Source organism: Rhinopithecus roxellana, chromosome 12, assembly GCF_007565055.1.
Source record: "Rhinopithecus roxellana isolate Shanxi Qingling chromosome 12, ASM756505v1, whole genome shotgun sequence".
In the NCBI taxonomy this organism is placed as follows: Eukaryota; Metazoa; Chordata; class Mammalia; order Primates; family Cercopithecidae; genus Rhinopithecus; species Rhinopithecus roxellana.
Genome location: NC_044560.1, coordinates 68509824 through 68526383, shown reverse-complemented (window position 1 = coordinate 68526383; position 16560 = coordinate 68509824). Strand labels below are relative to the sequence as shown.

At 36.0% G+C, this 16560-nt stretch overlaps 1 protein-coding gene across 2 annotated transcripts in view; it reads right to left on the bottom strand.

The window, feature by feature from the left end:
• Positions 1–437: 437 nt before the first annotated feature.
• CLCA4 (chloride channel accessory 4) overlaps positions 438–16560 on the bottom strand; it is a 31464-nt gene continuing 15341 nt past the window's right edge. For both annotated transcript variants that reach the window (XM_030913635.1, XM_030913636.1), the window contains 10 exons: positions 15764–15941; positions 15192–15410; positions 13557–13784; positions 9973–10150; positions 8511–8617; positions 6462–6677; positions 5608–5875; positions 3136–3306; positions 1606–1839; positions 438–1249 (listed from right to left, as the gene is read on the bottom strand). In XM_030913635.1, the coding sequence (XP_030769495.1) occupies positions 834–1249; positions 1606–1839; positions 3136–3306; positions 5608–5875; positions 6462–6677; positions 8511–8617; positions 9973–10150; positions 13557–13784; positions 15192–15410; positions 15764–15941 (2215 nt within the window). In that variant the 3' untranslated portion in view covers positions 438–833. The remainder of the gene's footprint in view (positions 1250–1605; positions 1840–3135; positions 3307–5607; positions 5876–6461; positions 6678–8510; positions 8618–9972; positions 10151–13556; positions 13785–15191; positions 15411–15763; positions 15942–16560) is intronic.

Here is a 16560-nt window from a genome sequence, read left to right as displayed (position 1 = left end):
CTGGCTGACCTGGCTATGGTCTGCCATATAAAACTGCTCCTTTCAACCTACATTTTCTCCTTAAGTGATCTCATTAGTCAATATGGTCGTGACCCTGAGAGATGCATGAAAATATTGTGTTTTAAAAATATTTAGTTTTCTTTATCTGAAAACAAGGGCAATAGATAGTAGCTTCAGTAATTCGTTCCTATGATAAAACAAAAAGTACGCAGATAGGTATGGCTTTTTAAATGAAAAGAGATATATGTTTATATCGAAATAAAATCAGGAAAAATTAGTTTGACAGGTGGTAATTGATTTTTTTTTTCTGGTATCCTTCATATCCATGAATTGTAGTAAACATAATCTTGGCAATTGTAGGGTATAGTTGGAGGCTTTGGAGGAATACGACATCATCAATTTATACTTAATAGTACCAACACCAAATTCGTTTTTTTCAAATGTTGTTTATTTGCTCTCCTTTACTTGTATTTTGACTACTCAAATAGATAATTTTAATTTCTTGATGAAATTTGAAGTATCATTTCAGAAAAATGTTGTATCAAATAATAAACAACCAGATAACAATATGAAAAAGGATCTCTGTTCATCACTATGTCTTACAAATAAAATAACAAAAAATAAAACTATTAAATTTTAATCTTGACAGTTTTTTACATCTCCAAGAGTGTTTTTATTTAATCAAAGTATCCTTTTCAGACATCTTAAAATTATTTTTATGAGTTTATGATCACACATGGGATGAATTTTAAGATCCAGAAATATCCTTTACTTACATTGTTTTCTAAAACTCTCTTCTAGGTCTACTTGAAGATTTTTTTCTTCGTTAAGGTTCAAATGGTGGTACTTAAAATAATGTTAACAATTACAATAGACCCAATCACAGACAATACCAGGGTAGAAATATTAACTCCAGAATTATGACTTTTATCAGTAGTAGGAGTAGGAGTAGGGGTAGGGGTAGGAGTAGGAGTAGGATAAGTGTCATCAGGATTTGCTTGAGGGGTAAACAAAGCTACTTGTGCAATGTTGGATACTTTTGATGTCAAATTGCTTTTATCTATGCTTTTAATGGCAATAAATATGTGAGTTGCATTTTCTTCTGAGATATTCCCTGGTTTAAATGCAAAGATTTCCTTGGAGTTGGCCTCCTTTGGTGACAGATCAGTAGTATTTACTTGAAGAGCATCATCAAAACTGTCTCTTAGATCAAGAATACTTCCACTTATTTTTATGATATAATGTTGAGCTGAGAAAAAAAGTTACATGTAGTTTAGAGACTGGAGCATAGCATATTCATTCCTTTTTTTAATTCTCAAAAATATCTAGTTATACAAAGCAGATACTCAGATCAAAAACCTTACTCATTTTTTAATAAAAGCTGAATTCTGATCTTAAGCTCTGCAAACTGCTACCTTCTTTGTATGAAAAGTAGGACCACGTTAAAATGTGTCATTTGATTGATTAAAAAATATCAGATTATAAAATTAATACTTTGCTAGGCTGTCAATATAAAACCATTCTCCCCTCACCCGCCCTCACATCCTTGTTTTTGCAATTAGCACCTTTCACTTAAGCCAAAATCACGTGACACTTCGTCCTTACCTTTCCCAACATCAAAGTTATCTCCTGGTGCTGTCCATGTAAGAATAATCTCATCCTCCTGAAGTGTGGCATCAAGGTCTGTGATTTGACTTGGTGGATGTAGGTCATCCAATAAATATTTTGGGACTTGTGACACCACAAATGCACCTCCAGACGCTGTTCGGCTGAAATCCTCCAAGGTGGTCTGAGTATCCTCATCAATTTCAGGTCTTGGCGGGTTTGCTTCAATTTCCCCTGCATTAAACATTTCCTGGTTTATAATGGGCAAAACTGCTGGTATTTTTTATAATTCAGGGAATCACCTTCTTCACCCTATTTGTCTTTTCCTTTTAATAAATATATATACAGTCACATTTTTACTAAGTTTTGTGACAATCATAAGCATCCAGTTGGTGAGAGAATTCTCATCTTTGGTAGGATATTGTAGGACAGAGTCAGATAACACATTGCTTTAGAATTAAGCCTACACTGGATGAGAGAAATATTATATAATTCAATATGTGCCTTTTTAAAAAAGGAATTGCTTCACCTCTTGAATTATCAGCACTCGGGGAATATATCTGGGGAAATCATTACCAGTTCTCCTCCACCCACTTGTGCTAGGTCCCTCCCTCCATGCTGCAAGTGCTAAGGAATAATTCTTCTGTTGTATTCCAATTGCTAGTAGAAAGCCCCTAAAAGTCACAAGGGACCAGATAAAAGAAGCTAGCAAAGAATGCATTCTTAATTCTTACATCACTTTACTATACACATTGTTTTTTTTTTTTTTCTTTTTGGCTTATTAAAATTCCAAATGAATGTTTACTCTTACAGCATATGTAATCTGAAGGATAAATTCTGCACTGGCTTGTGCTTAGGTTCATAAATTGACCTGTTTCCTTCATCTTGAGCTGAAAGTTGGGCATATTATTGCTGATATACATAAGATGTTCCAAACTAACACAATAATAACTGACATTTTTGAGTGAGATCACGTCTTTTGCAGGAACATGGATGGAGCTGGAGGCCATTATCCTCAGCAAACTAATGCAGGAACAGAAAACCAAAATACTGCGTGTTCTCACTTATAAGTGGGAGCTAAATGATGAGAATTCATGGACACAAAGAGGGTGACAATAGACACTGAGTCCTACTTGAGGGTGGAGGTTGGGAGGAGGGAGAGGAGAGAAAAAATAACTATGAGATACTAGGTTTAGTACCTGGGTGACAAAATAATCTGTACAACAAACCCCCATGACACGAGTTTACCTATATAACAAACCTGCACATGTACCTCCAAACCTAAATTGAAAGTTTAAAAAACAATAATAACTGACCTTTTTCGAGTGCTTGAGTGCTTACTAGGTGCCAGACATTGTACCAAAGCTTAGATTAATTTACAGGCAAATCCTAGTATGACTGAGAACTTTATTCCATAAAACGGAAAAGCTATATTTTGAGTTGTGATCAACCTGTTTGAAGCCTCAATTATATAAAATCACCAATATTATTCAAACTATCACTGGATTATAAATATCATGAGTTACTCACCGTTCACTACCCAGCCTGGTATATACGCGGCTCTATTCAGTGGAGGCTGTAAGCTTAGCCTGGCAGTGTTTGCTCCTCCATGAGCCCATACTTTTAAGCTGTAGCTGCCATTTTCTGTATATGCTGTAAAATACCTGGAGTAGACCCCATCATTCTTGAAAGAATCAGCGCCTTGTTATAGAAATGAAGAAATAAAGTATTGTAAAGAGAAACGTATGCATTTTCAAAGACAAGTAATTGGCCTCTACAAGGATATCCTCTAGATTAGGCTTAATATTTTGAGATTGACCCTTTGGAGAATATTTCCATTATATTCTGCCGAAACAATATATTGTAGAATTGATACTTTTGAGCTATTTTGATACCTATTAGGTCTATATAACACACACACACACACATTAATATTTATGTACGCATAATAAATGCCTTAAAACTTCACCTTCCCGTCCTTATTAATTCATATACAGAGTATTACACATAGTACTCTTACAATTTCTCTACCACTTTTTGCTTTCAGCTTGCTTTCTCTAACTCTAAACACATTATGTCATCTCTCTTTTTAAATCAAAAGGGTCTCTACTAAGGAAAAAGCCTATCTTTGTGTAGGATTTAATTCTCACAACAGTCAACTAAAATTACTAAATTTGATGAGTTTTAGAGATATACATTTCCCAGATTTCCTAGAGAAAGGTCCCAGCATTCTGTGTTCTTACAAGCCCTCGAGATAACTCCTTTGCACACTAAAGTTTGTCTGCAAACTAAAGACATTTGCAGACTAAAGAACGTCTGCTCTATGTCATTGTTAATCACCAATACCATCTCAAGTAAAGGCACTCCAAATTAGCAAATTTCCCCAATTACCTAAATGGTCATGTAGCAAAATGTTGAGAAGGGAAACATGATGCATATAAGTTTTAATGTAGTATAGATTTGCAGAAAGGGGAAAATGAGGCAAGGAATTGTTGTGGAAATACTGATATATCTGAAGAAGACATTGAGGTACACAAAAGAACAATTTCACCTTCTCAGTTTTTCTCAGGGGCAACTGTAGTTGAAGATATGATTATAAAATGATTGAATAAGTTACATTGCAAAATATACTGATGGAAAATTTTGTTAATTCGAGTGCCTATCAATATAGTTATTTCCTTGCTTATTAACCTCTTAACAGAAGCTTCTGTTCCTAGAACAATCTAGAATCTAGGGAAAGGGTCTTTAGGTATCACCCATCTGTGCAGACCATGGAGATAGAGAATGGCCAACACTGCATCTTGATTCCTACCAGCCAGACCTGGTATCTGATGCCCCAGTGATGAATCTTCCTCTCTTGTGGCAGTGCTAGCTGCCCCTGGGTCCCAGTTCTCAGGACTATATTTATACTGTGTTCCAGCTGTTGAGGATTACTCCTGCTTTATTTTCCTGCCAGAGACCCAAGTTCTATCACTTAATCGCATCTAGTTTGCTTGTGCTTCATCCTCTCCAGCCAGACTTTCTTGATGCTGTCCTCAGCCTCCTGAATGAGACCTTTCTAATTGGTGACAGACATTGGTTGCCTGGATGATAAACAATAATGATGACAAAAAATTATATGTATGGCCAGGCATGGTGGCTCGCTTCTGTAATCCCAGCACTTTGGGAGGCTGGGGTGGGAGGATACCTTAAGCCTAGGAGTTTGAGACCAGCTGAGGCAAGATAGTGAGACTTTTTCTCTTTTGTAGACCTTTTCTTTACAAAAAAAAATGTAAAGATTAGCTGAGCATGGTGGCACACACCTGTATCCCAGCTACTTGGGATGCTGAGATGGGAGGATTGCTGGAGCCTAGGAGGCAGAGGCTTCAGTGAGCTGAAATGGTGCTACTGAACTCCATCCAGCCTGTACGACAGAGTGAGACCTCATCTCAAAAAAACAAAAAACAAACAAAAAAATTCAACAAGCAAAAACGTTTTTATTTTTATTTATTTATCAGGTATTTTTGTTGTTATTGAGACAGAGTCTCTCTCTGTTGCCCAGGCTGGAATGTGGTGTTATGATCTTGGTTCACTGCAACCTCTACCTCACAGGTTCAAGTGATCCTCCAACCTCAGCCTCCCAAGTAGCTGGGTTTACAAGTGTGTGCCACCACACCTGGCTAATTTTTTATACTTTTAGTAGAAAAGAGGTTTCACCATGTTTGCCAGACTGGTCTTGAACTTCTGACCGCAAGTGATCTGCCCACCTTGGCCTCCCAAAGTGCTAGGATTACATACCTGAGCCACTGTGCTCAGCCCCAAAACATTGATTGTTTACCACATGCAAGACATTTGCTAGGCACTCTGTAGGTTTTACCTAGATAAAATTTCCTGCTGGTCCTGCTGTTCCTCCTTAATCTGCATCAATTCTGTTGTCTGTCTTACTGCCCCACAATGCCACAGGGACTCACAACATGCTGAATTAGGAAAATATTGCCTTATTCATAAAAACCTGTGAATTACCTGCACCATTATCCAAAAGCTCCAAAACTTCTGTATGTCCACTCTGTGATTCAATGACAGCAGTCACATTGGCTCCAAGAACAGGTACAAACCCTTGTAGAATTTCTGCGTAAACAATCATTGGGCTGGGGAAACTGTTTATGTCCTTATTCATTTTAGCATTCAATGTGATTGGAGGCACAGAAGAATTTGCTGCTCGAGAAGTTACTGTGATAGTTAATGTTTCTGGGTTTGCTTTGGCTTGAAGACTGTAGGCCCAAGTGCCCACCTAAAAATTTCAACCAAAATATAGTAAGTATCCAAAGTCAAGCTACTTTCTATATTTCCATTATGTAATTCTAAATAAATTATATAATGGGGAGTAAGAATAAAGAGGTTTTTAAGGATGTTGAGGATAAACGGGTAAGGGCTGAGACAGTTCAGACAGAGCATGCCAAGTGGTATCATTCATGATGTGTACACTTTGCTACATCTCAATTGGAAAAAAATAAGTTTTAGAAGGTTTGCCTTGGTTTTGACCTTAGAGTCCACAGATTCATCAATCCTGGTAGGGTGAAAAAGGAAGGACCCTGTAGCTCTCTACCCACCAATTTGCATAGACTCTTCCTACATTTCCTTCTTAAAATTCTTCTCAGGCTGTCTTGACTACCTTTTCTTCCTTCTTCTTGATACGTAAGTTCTTTTTTACTTTTTCCTACCATCATAATTTTAAGGACACAGGCATAGAAAGTACATACTATTTTATCTTAATTTTAAAGTTGATACAACCTTTGGTACTCACATGTATGACATTAAACAATTTATGTTCAGTTTTTTTAAAATGTTGACAGGAAGTCTAAAAGCTGATTGCTTACCTTTGCAGTTCCTGGAATACTGAGATAGGCCATTTTGGAAGTTGCATCCACTGTGAAATTTTCCATGATTGTTCCATTGGGATCCCAGAGAGAAATACTGGGAGGCAGACTGTTCCATGTGATGAGAAAGAATGTGTCCTTTCCCACTGTACTGTCAATTATGACAGTGTCGTTCATCCAGGGATTACTGTTCAGTGTTAATCCCTTACTTTCAAGCTGTTTAAATAGATTTCAAAATTAATTGAAAAGACAGTAATTTTATTCTTTTTAAAGATGGTTTTAAATTTCTGGCCTGAGAACAAGCTTATAAATGGCAAACCACCTTAGACTTGTGATCTCTCTGCAAGCTGGTGATGATATGACAGTTATCAACTAAAAAGTGAGGAAGTAAGAGACTTAGAGCAGAAGCATGGGTTTTACAGTCATGAATATGACCTTACTGTTTTTTTCCCGGTTGTCTTGGCAAGCATTCATGGATATTATCCTGATAATGGAATTTTGAAATAATTTTTTCACACAGATAGAGGGAGTAGCACTGGACAGTAAATATATTCAACAGAGTGCAAACTGATACATAAAGGTTGGAATCCTGAGAAGAGAGGAAATTGAAGATAGAACCTTTTTTTGAGAGGAGCTTTAAAGAAAGCTTTTCAACTTTTTGTTGATAACTCTTAGTCCAGGAGAGCCAACCATTTTTGTTTAGTTACTTATTTTTTAAAGTGACAAAGAAATATGCATATATTGTGGAACGGCTAAATCAAGTGGATTAACATATGCATTACCTCACATACTCTTTTTTTTTTTTTTTTTTTTTTTTTTTTTTTTTTTTGTGGTGAGAATGCATAAAATCCACTTAGTGTTTTTCAAATATACAATACATTGTTGTAACTACAGTTGCTATGTTGTATAGCGGGTTTCTTGGTGTTCCTACCATCCATTTAAAATAAACAGAACACAAAATAGTATCTTCAGAATCAGTTTTCTCTCCTTGTCAATTTCAGTCACTATAATCATCATTTTCTCAGTCAACGACGATGGCAACCTCAGAAATGACCTTTATTATCCTTTAGCTTATTCTCTACACAGTAGCAGGCTATATCTCACACCAATTTTTAACTTGTTTGCAGGATATATCTGTAGACCAGATGTGCAAACCAATCTGCACATACTCTAAGCTCACATCCTATAACTTCCGTTCCTTTCATTGTTGAGAAGTAGAGGAAAATAGGTTTGTTTAGGGATCATGGCAAGTTTTAATATAGGCAGTGAGTTGATGAGCTGGAAAATACAAGACAGAAATCTTGATATAAAGTGACATGACATAGACATGTAGGAATGAAGACAAACATTTTTGTAAAATGTATTTTGAGAGAAACTGGCTATGCTCACATGGGACGTGAAGAAAGAAGAATCAAAGTTTACTCACAGTTTTTGAATCTAAGTAACAGAAAATGGTGGTGCTATTAAGACCCAGATGAGCAAAAGTGTTAAGTTCAGAAGACAGGTGAATAAAAAAGCCACTGAAAAAAGTGGTTGAAGAGGTGACAGAAGCCCTATGTTTGTAGCTAGACAATGATTATTCACGCCTTCTTTCTCCTGCTTAATTTATTTCCAAGATACACTCCTTCCATTTCCCAACCAGGTTCTTGAGTTCATGTGTCTAAATCTATTTCATAGAAGTTCAGTGTGGAGACAGCTTCAAGCATGAGCTTTTAAAATGCATTCATTGAAAAATGGGTGCTTTATTTTGGAAAAGGTCAATTTTTGGTGAAATATTTGGCATTATTACATTGTAATGTCATTTCTTAACCAGACCTGTGGCAATAGGAAAAGAAACAGTATGTCTGCTACTTCACCATTTATTTTACTTTTATTTCACCAATTAATTTGGCTATAGCTAAAGGGTAATTTCTATTTAAGATTAAAGTTTAGATTTTAATTAAAAATTACTTTGAGAAAAATATGGAACTCAAAACTTATAACCACCAAATTTTTTTTCTTTGTTATGGCAAAGGTAAACATGAAAACCCAAGGAATGAGAACTCTGACCTGAAGGGACTTCTGGGAGAGTTCAGTATTTCCTGATGTAAGGGCCCCAAAAGCATCAATGAGGCCATTGTTCTGGGCTTTACCTGAAGCATAAAAATGACGTCCTCCTAAAATGTAAATGCATTAATTAGACTGCTTTCTAGAAAATAAATATGTATATTTTAGTGATTATTAAGGTAACAGTTAAAACAAACTCATAGTTTCAGTATGTGTTATTAAAATAGACCAAAAGCACATAGTTGTACAGATTAATTCTGAAATGCTCATTTTAAAATGTCATAACTAGGGAATGAAAGCTACCATAATACCTCATTATCAAAATCTTAGCTAGCTAAAATGCATGATAATTATAGAATATGAAAGATGTTACAATTCCATGTATTAAAGCTCACAAACTTTACACAGCCCTTTTAGAGAATCTTTTATTTCTAACAAAATTGACTCAGATATTTCAGCCAGTGTAGGTTTGTGAAATCTTTTGTTAAAAGATTGTTAATCCTTTATTTTAGTTCTAACAAAGTTGACTTTCAGATATTTCAGCCAGCGTAGACCAAAATCAGAAAATTAGAAAGCTGAAAGAGCTGCTATATTTAGTTATCCTCACAATAACTGGCAATGAGCAGATAGAAAAATGGAAAGCAAGAGCGATAAATCCAAAAAAGTACTACTTTTAAGGAGCTACTTGGCACAGAAATAAATTTTACAATGGCCATGAAAGGACTTTGAAATGATATGATTTTGCATAATTAAGCATTAAAAAGCAAGCATATATTTAGTACCATTAGAAGCCAATTCAACAGAATTTATACTCATATCATAAATTATATATTCTCTACTGAGTTTAAGAAGGTATTGGAAACACGTAATCCATTTTCATCACGTCTGTGTGTCTGAAATAACAGCTACCATAGTTAATGCTTATGTAAAAACTTTGTTATTTAGATCTTTTCAGCCTGAGTTTCTGTTAATCACATACACCCACCCCACAGCTTATGCTCTGGTCTCACGGAGTTTTCACCATTCCCTCCATGTGCCTTGCACTGTCACCCCAACATGATGTTTTTTGCTCACGACTTGATCATCTTTTCTTAGCCCCTTTTTCTTCCCAGAGAAATTCAACACCTTGTTCAAAGCCCAGCTCAGAATTCAGCTAGTTTCTCATGCTTCCTTTCCCTGGCTCTGTACAACTGTAGTAAAGCTAATGGCTTCCTCTGCTCACACAGAACTTTATTTTTCTATATTCCTTCTGTTATGAAGGAATGTTATCTGATTATGTTATTTCATTAACAGTTTTATTTGTCTCTCCAGCCAACTGGACTCCAAGTGCCACGAGAACAGAGATTGGGTCTGGTCCCCAGCTTCAGTACCTTCAGGGCAGAAACTCAAGAGAAGTTGTTGAACTGTCAGCCTTTACATGTATGCATTGCTATTGAAGGCCTGGAATAAATGGAACATGTTTTACCTGTTATCTTGCTCATCTCTATTACTGCTTCTTCAGCAGCTGTTCCCAAAGCAATAAAATGAACAATGGCCCCACTTTGTTTCACTTCATCAATACAAGAACTTGCAGTGTGGTCCTCCCCATCAGTCAGCAGCACTACTTCAGATCCATCGAGGTGGGGGCGTAGCTCTCCAATGACCTGCAAACATAATTCAGAGCACAGTGACCAACAGGCATTCCTAGATCAAATAGACATATGGGAAATCAGAAAAAAATTACAGAGAGAATAAACACAAGTTATGCAAAATAGAAGAGATAGCCTCTATTTTAAAATAAAGAATTTTCAATCAACAATTCTTGGGGGATGTTAAACGTGAAAATTTTTTTAAACTCCCAGCTGCAGGGAGTATTTATTTAAATGAATTTGGTGGGACCAGGCTTTCGAAAATCATCTAGACTAAATGAAAATATCTCAACCTGGGAAACTCAGGTCAACCAGATACCAAAGGTATAATCACAGTATATGACATTAGTGTTCTGGTTTCTTTGACTGGACTACCTTCTGACAGACAAGCCTTCAGTTTATGAAGTCTCTTGCACTTAAAGCTAGATGCATTAAGAATCCACTTCAACATTTTAAAAAGTCAGTGATTACAAATTAGTAAACCCTCAGTATGCTTATAAAGAAAAAAACACAGAAAGTTCTAAGCATGTGGGCTTGTTATGCAACTTTCATTTACTTCTGATAATAACTGGCACAGAACTAAGCATATTGGTGATGCTCAAAGAATATATTAAAATTATATTAAGTTCAATTTGTAGCTTGAATCCTTGTCCTAAATGCCAAACAGTTTGAAACTCAAAGTTTTGAAACTAGATGCCTGTAAAAGAGGATAAAGAGAACTTAGCCCAGGATGACAACTATGTTTCATTTTCTTTGACAGTTTTAATTGGTGGTGGCATCTTGGAGCACCATTTTGAGACCTTGAGTTCAGGCCAAGAGGTGAAAAATAACAGATTATTAGTGGCTTTCTTTGGCATGGAGTGGAGGTGTGTGTGCAGATTTGCAGAAGAGGGTTTAATGTAGAAATCCCTTGAAAGTTGGTATCAGGGAACAAATTTACCACCCTTATTTCAATTTTGCATGTTTTGAAGCAAAGAGTGACTAATACACATATTGCAATATATGGGAAATATTCTCTGACATGCATTGAAACCAAATGGAAAGATAGGAAAATGTTTTTATACATTTATGGCATTTGTAGCATCTCTATCACACTTCTCCCATGCATTTAAGTATAAAATGAAGATCCAAAGATGAAACAGAGTTCTCTCTTTCACCTCTCCTTTTCTTGCATGAGGTTATTTGCCAAGTATTTACAATGTGCCAGTCACTGTGCTGGGGATTCAGTAGGAACTACATTCCTACATTCATATATTAATAAATAATTGGGTTCAATTTAACAATGTTTATGGAGCTCTGTGTCAGAGACTGAGGAGATCTAGAGATGAACCACAAAGACAAAACTAATATGTATTTACCACAGAATATTCTATAGTTCAAGAGAAATAACAATGTACTGTTACAGTTTACTGAACATTTGCTATGTATTAACCATGTTTTATACATTGTATAATTTGATCCAACTCCAGGCTCCCAAAATGTCTTCCTATTACCACTTTTACTGCCTACAATTTATTTTATTCAGGGCAATTGTAATCGTCTTCCTGGAACATAAATTGATTATCAAATTCTGATACTTTAAACCCTCCAAGAGCTTTTTGTTGTGCTTAAAACAAAATACAAGCCTCATATTTTTTGAAGTTTTCTAAGATCTATCATGTCTACCTCTCCAACCACATTTCATACCCCCTCATTTGCCAAACTCCAGTGCCAGTAGCTTCTATAATTTCTTAGAATAATCTAGTTTTTTCTCACCTTTTTCTAAGGAACTTTTGCACTTTCTTTTCTATCTGAACCACTGGCTTCTTCTCATCCTTCAAATCAGAGCTTAAATGTTACTTTTTAGAGAAGACTCATTGGCCTCTCCACCCAAAGTAATTCTCCTTTCCCTGTTACTCTGTCCCATTGCCCTGTTTCATTTATTCACAACACTATCTACATAATCTGCAATTCTTGTTTTTATCTATCTATTTATTATCTGTTCCCCACTTATATATACATACCACAAGAGTGAAAAAGCTTTGCTTGGTGAATAAATTAAAGCATGTTCATATTTTGAATAAATTAAAACATGAGCAACCCTATGTATCCTATTTTACTGATGAGATAATTGAGGACTAGAGAGGATAAGAATCATGTTTAGGGTCACAAAGCTGATAAGTGACAATTGTGATTTGAATGTAGGACTTCATGTTACAAACCTAAACTAAAATGTCATGCAATTCATGGAAGAGACACATTCAGTTGGATTGGGAGTAAAAGGGAAGTTACATGAAGGAGAAAGGATTCTGAAGGATTGGTAGAATTTTAACATGCAGAGATGGGAGAACAGGAAGCATTTTAAGTAGAGGAACTTGCATGGTGCAAAGGTTTTGAGGCTGTTAGTACACAGGGGACTTGGAGAACAATGTGTGTAGTAAGTTGGTTGGAGGATAGAGCATCGAGAGGGGAGAATGGAGTAAATAAGGCAGGAAAGATAAATGATGGCAATTTTACTGGGTGGGGGAGACTTTTTAGTAATATCAGACTGAGAAATTGAAACAATTTTGTAGACTGTAAAGAGACAGTGAAGATTTCTAAACAGTAAAATGACATAATTTATATTAATTGTGAGCTCAAGATGACCATTTGGCTAAAAATAATATTCATAATAATTATACATATATTTACTAATTATTATAAATGTATACTTATAATAAATTATATATTTAGTATATATAATATATGAAGTAGATATTTGCTACATAATATAGTAAACATTGTTCTAAGTATGTAAATGTATCATTTCATGTAATCCTTATAATTATTCTATGAGGTAGGCATTCCTATTTCCTATATTGTATAGATAAGACAGAGTCCAAAGAGACTGAAAGGTTAGCCTAAGATTATGTGGTTAGTAAGTAGCACATACAGTACTCTGATGTCAAAGTTCATGCTCTAACTCATATGGCTTACCCTAAATATGACTCACAGTCTTGCTACATCTGCTGTAAGAGGTATAATAAATAGTTTGCCCTAGCTGAATGTTACAGAAACTCAAATGAGAACTAGTTTAAAGTGGAATAATACTATACCATCTGTGTCACTGCCCCAAAAGTTGATGACTTTTGCATCCAAGCACACTTATTTAACTAACATTTACTGAGTACTGACTATTGCATGGTAACAAGACAGCAAAGTCCATGACTTCCTTGGGCCTGTAAGTGAGTGGCAAATTGATAGTCATTTATTCACCCATGGGTTGTTCATTGATTCACTGATCCACTAAAACATCAAGAGAACTTTTTTCTATATGTTTAGTCCTGTGCTTCTTAGGATTAATTATGTTAAAATAAGGCAGCAAGTATGTGCAGTAGCACTTAACATGAAAATGTCCTGAAAAGAAACAAAAACCAAAATATATTTGCAGTACAATTTTCACCTGAAATGCGGATTTAATTCCAGAGCAGATGGAAGTTCCTCCCGAAGCGTATGTAGGTAACCATGCCAAGAGTGTGTTTCTTTCATCACTGCTTATTATTTGGATTGGCTTATTTACAATAGTGGCAGTACTATCAAAGTGAACCATCCCCACCCAGGATCCATTTTCAACAATCTGCAGCAGGAAATATTTTGCTGCTTGGTTCATTTGATTTAGGCGGTCATAACTCTAGATCAAAAAGACAAGAAAAACAAACAAGTGATTTTGACTGGAAAATAATAGACAATCACATAAAGTGAATGGACAGAATTCATTGGTAACATTTTCTATGAATGGTAATCGATGTTGTTAAAGGAAGCAATTATCAAATTTGTAATTGATAAAATTTAAAAAATGGTGGTATGTATTATGGGACACATATTGTGTAGTAAGGAGCACAGGTTTTTATTTACAATTGATTCTTGACTGCTAAGTATCCAAGTGAGGGGTGGAAGGTAGGGTGGGGATTGAGTTGAAATTGGGGTGAGGATACACATCTGAGAGACTGTCTAATTACTCTTGGGAGCTCCTGTGCTTGTTGTCTTCAGATAAAACCATACCCCCAAGCCTATAAATCAAACCGGATTATTGTAGACTCCAACCAGAGACCGGAATCACTCCATCCACTGGAAACTAGACTGCCCAAAAGGTAATACTTACTCAAGCTTCATTTTAAGTTTGGAGAGGCCAAGGCCCTATCTTCTCACTTGCTCCTTCTGTTCCTAACCTCTCGCTGCCACCTTTCCACCGATGGGTTAATTGAATTGGCTCTTTGGTAACCCTCAGGACCCGGCCATTTTTCAGAGGTGATTGTCTAGGATATAAGCTTCTTCATGCACTTGTCTTCTCCAGTCCTTATCACTATACTGATCTGTGTTACTCCCCGCCAACTTATGCCCAAATTTCCTTCTGAACTCCCTGAACCAAATCACAATGAGAAACTTCTACATCTTCATTTTACGTGCTCTCTCCACTACCCGCATTGCTGTGGCTCAGTTCCTTCCACTCTATCATTCTCTGCCCTTTTTAATACCTCCCTCATTTGCTGAAGACCTTATTCCTATTCTTCAGCAGGCTTTGCTCTGCCTTAAATGTGCCATCCTTCTGGTTTCTTATCACATTGCACCCACTTGTTTGCTGTCCATTCATTTCAACAATTATTTATTGATTACCCCATGTGATTAACTTTATTCTAGGAAATGGGGATAAAGATGAATAAGACATAGTTCTAAGTCCTAGAGGATCTCCTAGGCTAGTGGAAGAGAAATGTGTAACGTAAATATAATATGCAGTAATAGAGGTATGCACAGAGCATTGTTGGGAAACAGTAGAAGGGCTTTAACCAGCCTAGAAGTCCAGTCCGTTTTCTGGAGGAATCCAAGGAGGAAGTGACCCTTGGATTAGGTATTTTTAATTATATTCGCATCTTTCTTTTACTATGGTATTTTGCTGCAGTATCTTGAAGTCATGATCATGGGCAATGATGGTACTTTATGCCACCATGCAATTTAGAACAATCTAGGTGCAGACAGAGTTCAGTGTGTTCTCAGATCTTCAAATATCCCACATCACTATATCCAGAAAGAGTGAACCTACCCCCATGCTTCCAGACTTATCAAGAACTAAGCACACAATTCTTTGACTGATCTTCAGCAATGAGAAGACAGGTGGAGGAGGTGGTGTCACCATGGGTATGGTGTTATTAAAATCCTCAGAACTGCTAATCACCTCCCATGTACTTCTAAAATTGCACTTTTTGTTTTGTAGGCTTGGAGCTTCTTGATTATGGGTTTTTTCTTTACAGAATTCAACAACCTAAACGGTTAATAAAATAAAAAATAATTTTAATATACCATGCATTTAAAAATCAAACTACAAACCTGAAAAAATTTAAAATGCCTTCTGCAGATATGTTGTTTGTTGCATGAAATATCATTTGCTGAGCATCAATATTACAATAAGGTAGATTTACCATAATAAGAATAATGGTAACAGTAATAACAGACAACACCAGATAGCACTAGTTCAGCACATACTATGTGTCGGCCAATATTCAAAGAACTCTATATCAATATATGTAATCCCCAGGTCACCTGAACAGATACTTTAAAAACATGACAATATGTCATTTGATTATAAATTCTGGAAGCAATTATCAGCATACTTACAGAATCAATACTTTGCGTAAACATTATGGATGCTTTCTCTGTTTGCACCTTATCAGGAAAGAATTGACAATCTTTTTCATACAGTTTTGTTTTAGAATCAATTCTGCATGTTCTAGTAATACAGCTGCCTCCTTGACACTTATAAACTCTATTTATACCAGAGATACCTGCGGAACACCTGAAAATACATGACAGTTAATCTCTGAGGCAACCGAATCATTAACACTTATAGAAATCTTAAGAGGTTGTATTCATGATGACCTTTATATCAAGATGTTTATTCTATGAGTACTATGTCCTTCCTATCCTGGCAGTAGAGTTTAAGGGTTCCAATCAAAGTAATTATCTATTTTTTAAGAAATTCTAGAGGGAAATTTTAAGTGGGGCCTCCAGATAAACATAATGGTTGAGTTCTCTCCTTGTATTAAAGCTGCTGATCTCTTGCTCAGACATCTCTCCTGCTGGTCTTTTGGTGGTAAATATGCTATAGGGACCTGGATAAGAGAACTTTTGAGACAATTTACTCTGAGTACCACTTTAGCTTGAAGTTCTTTGTAGATTTCTTCCCAAAGAAGATATTCCCAAAAGAAAGGTACATGGGATAGACACAAGTCTTATTACTCAAAGAGTATTTTTATCCAAAGGGAAATGTGATTGGAAGCGAAGAGGAGGTACTGCCAAGAATCCCATGGTAGAATAAAAAATGTTGGAGACATTTTAGACATATGTTTTATGGCATGTAATTGACCACAGGTGGCAGTGATTACAACAAATATGCTGAGATGTGAACATATTTT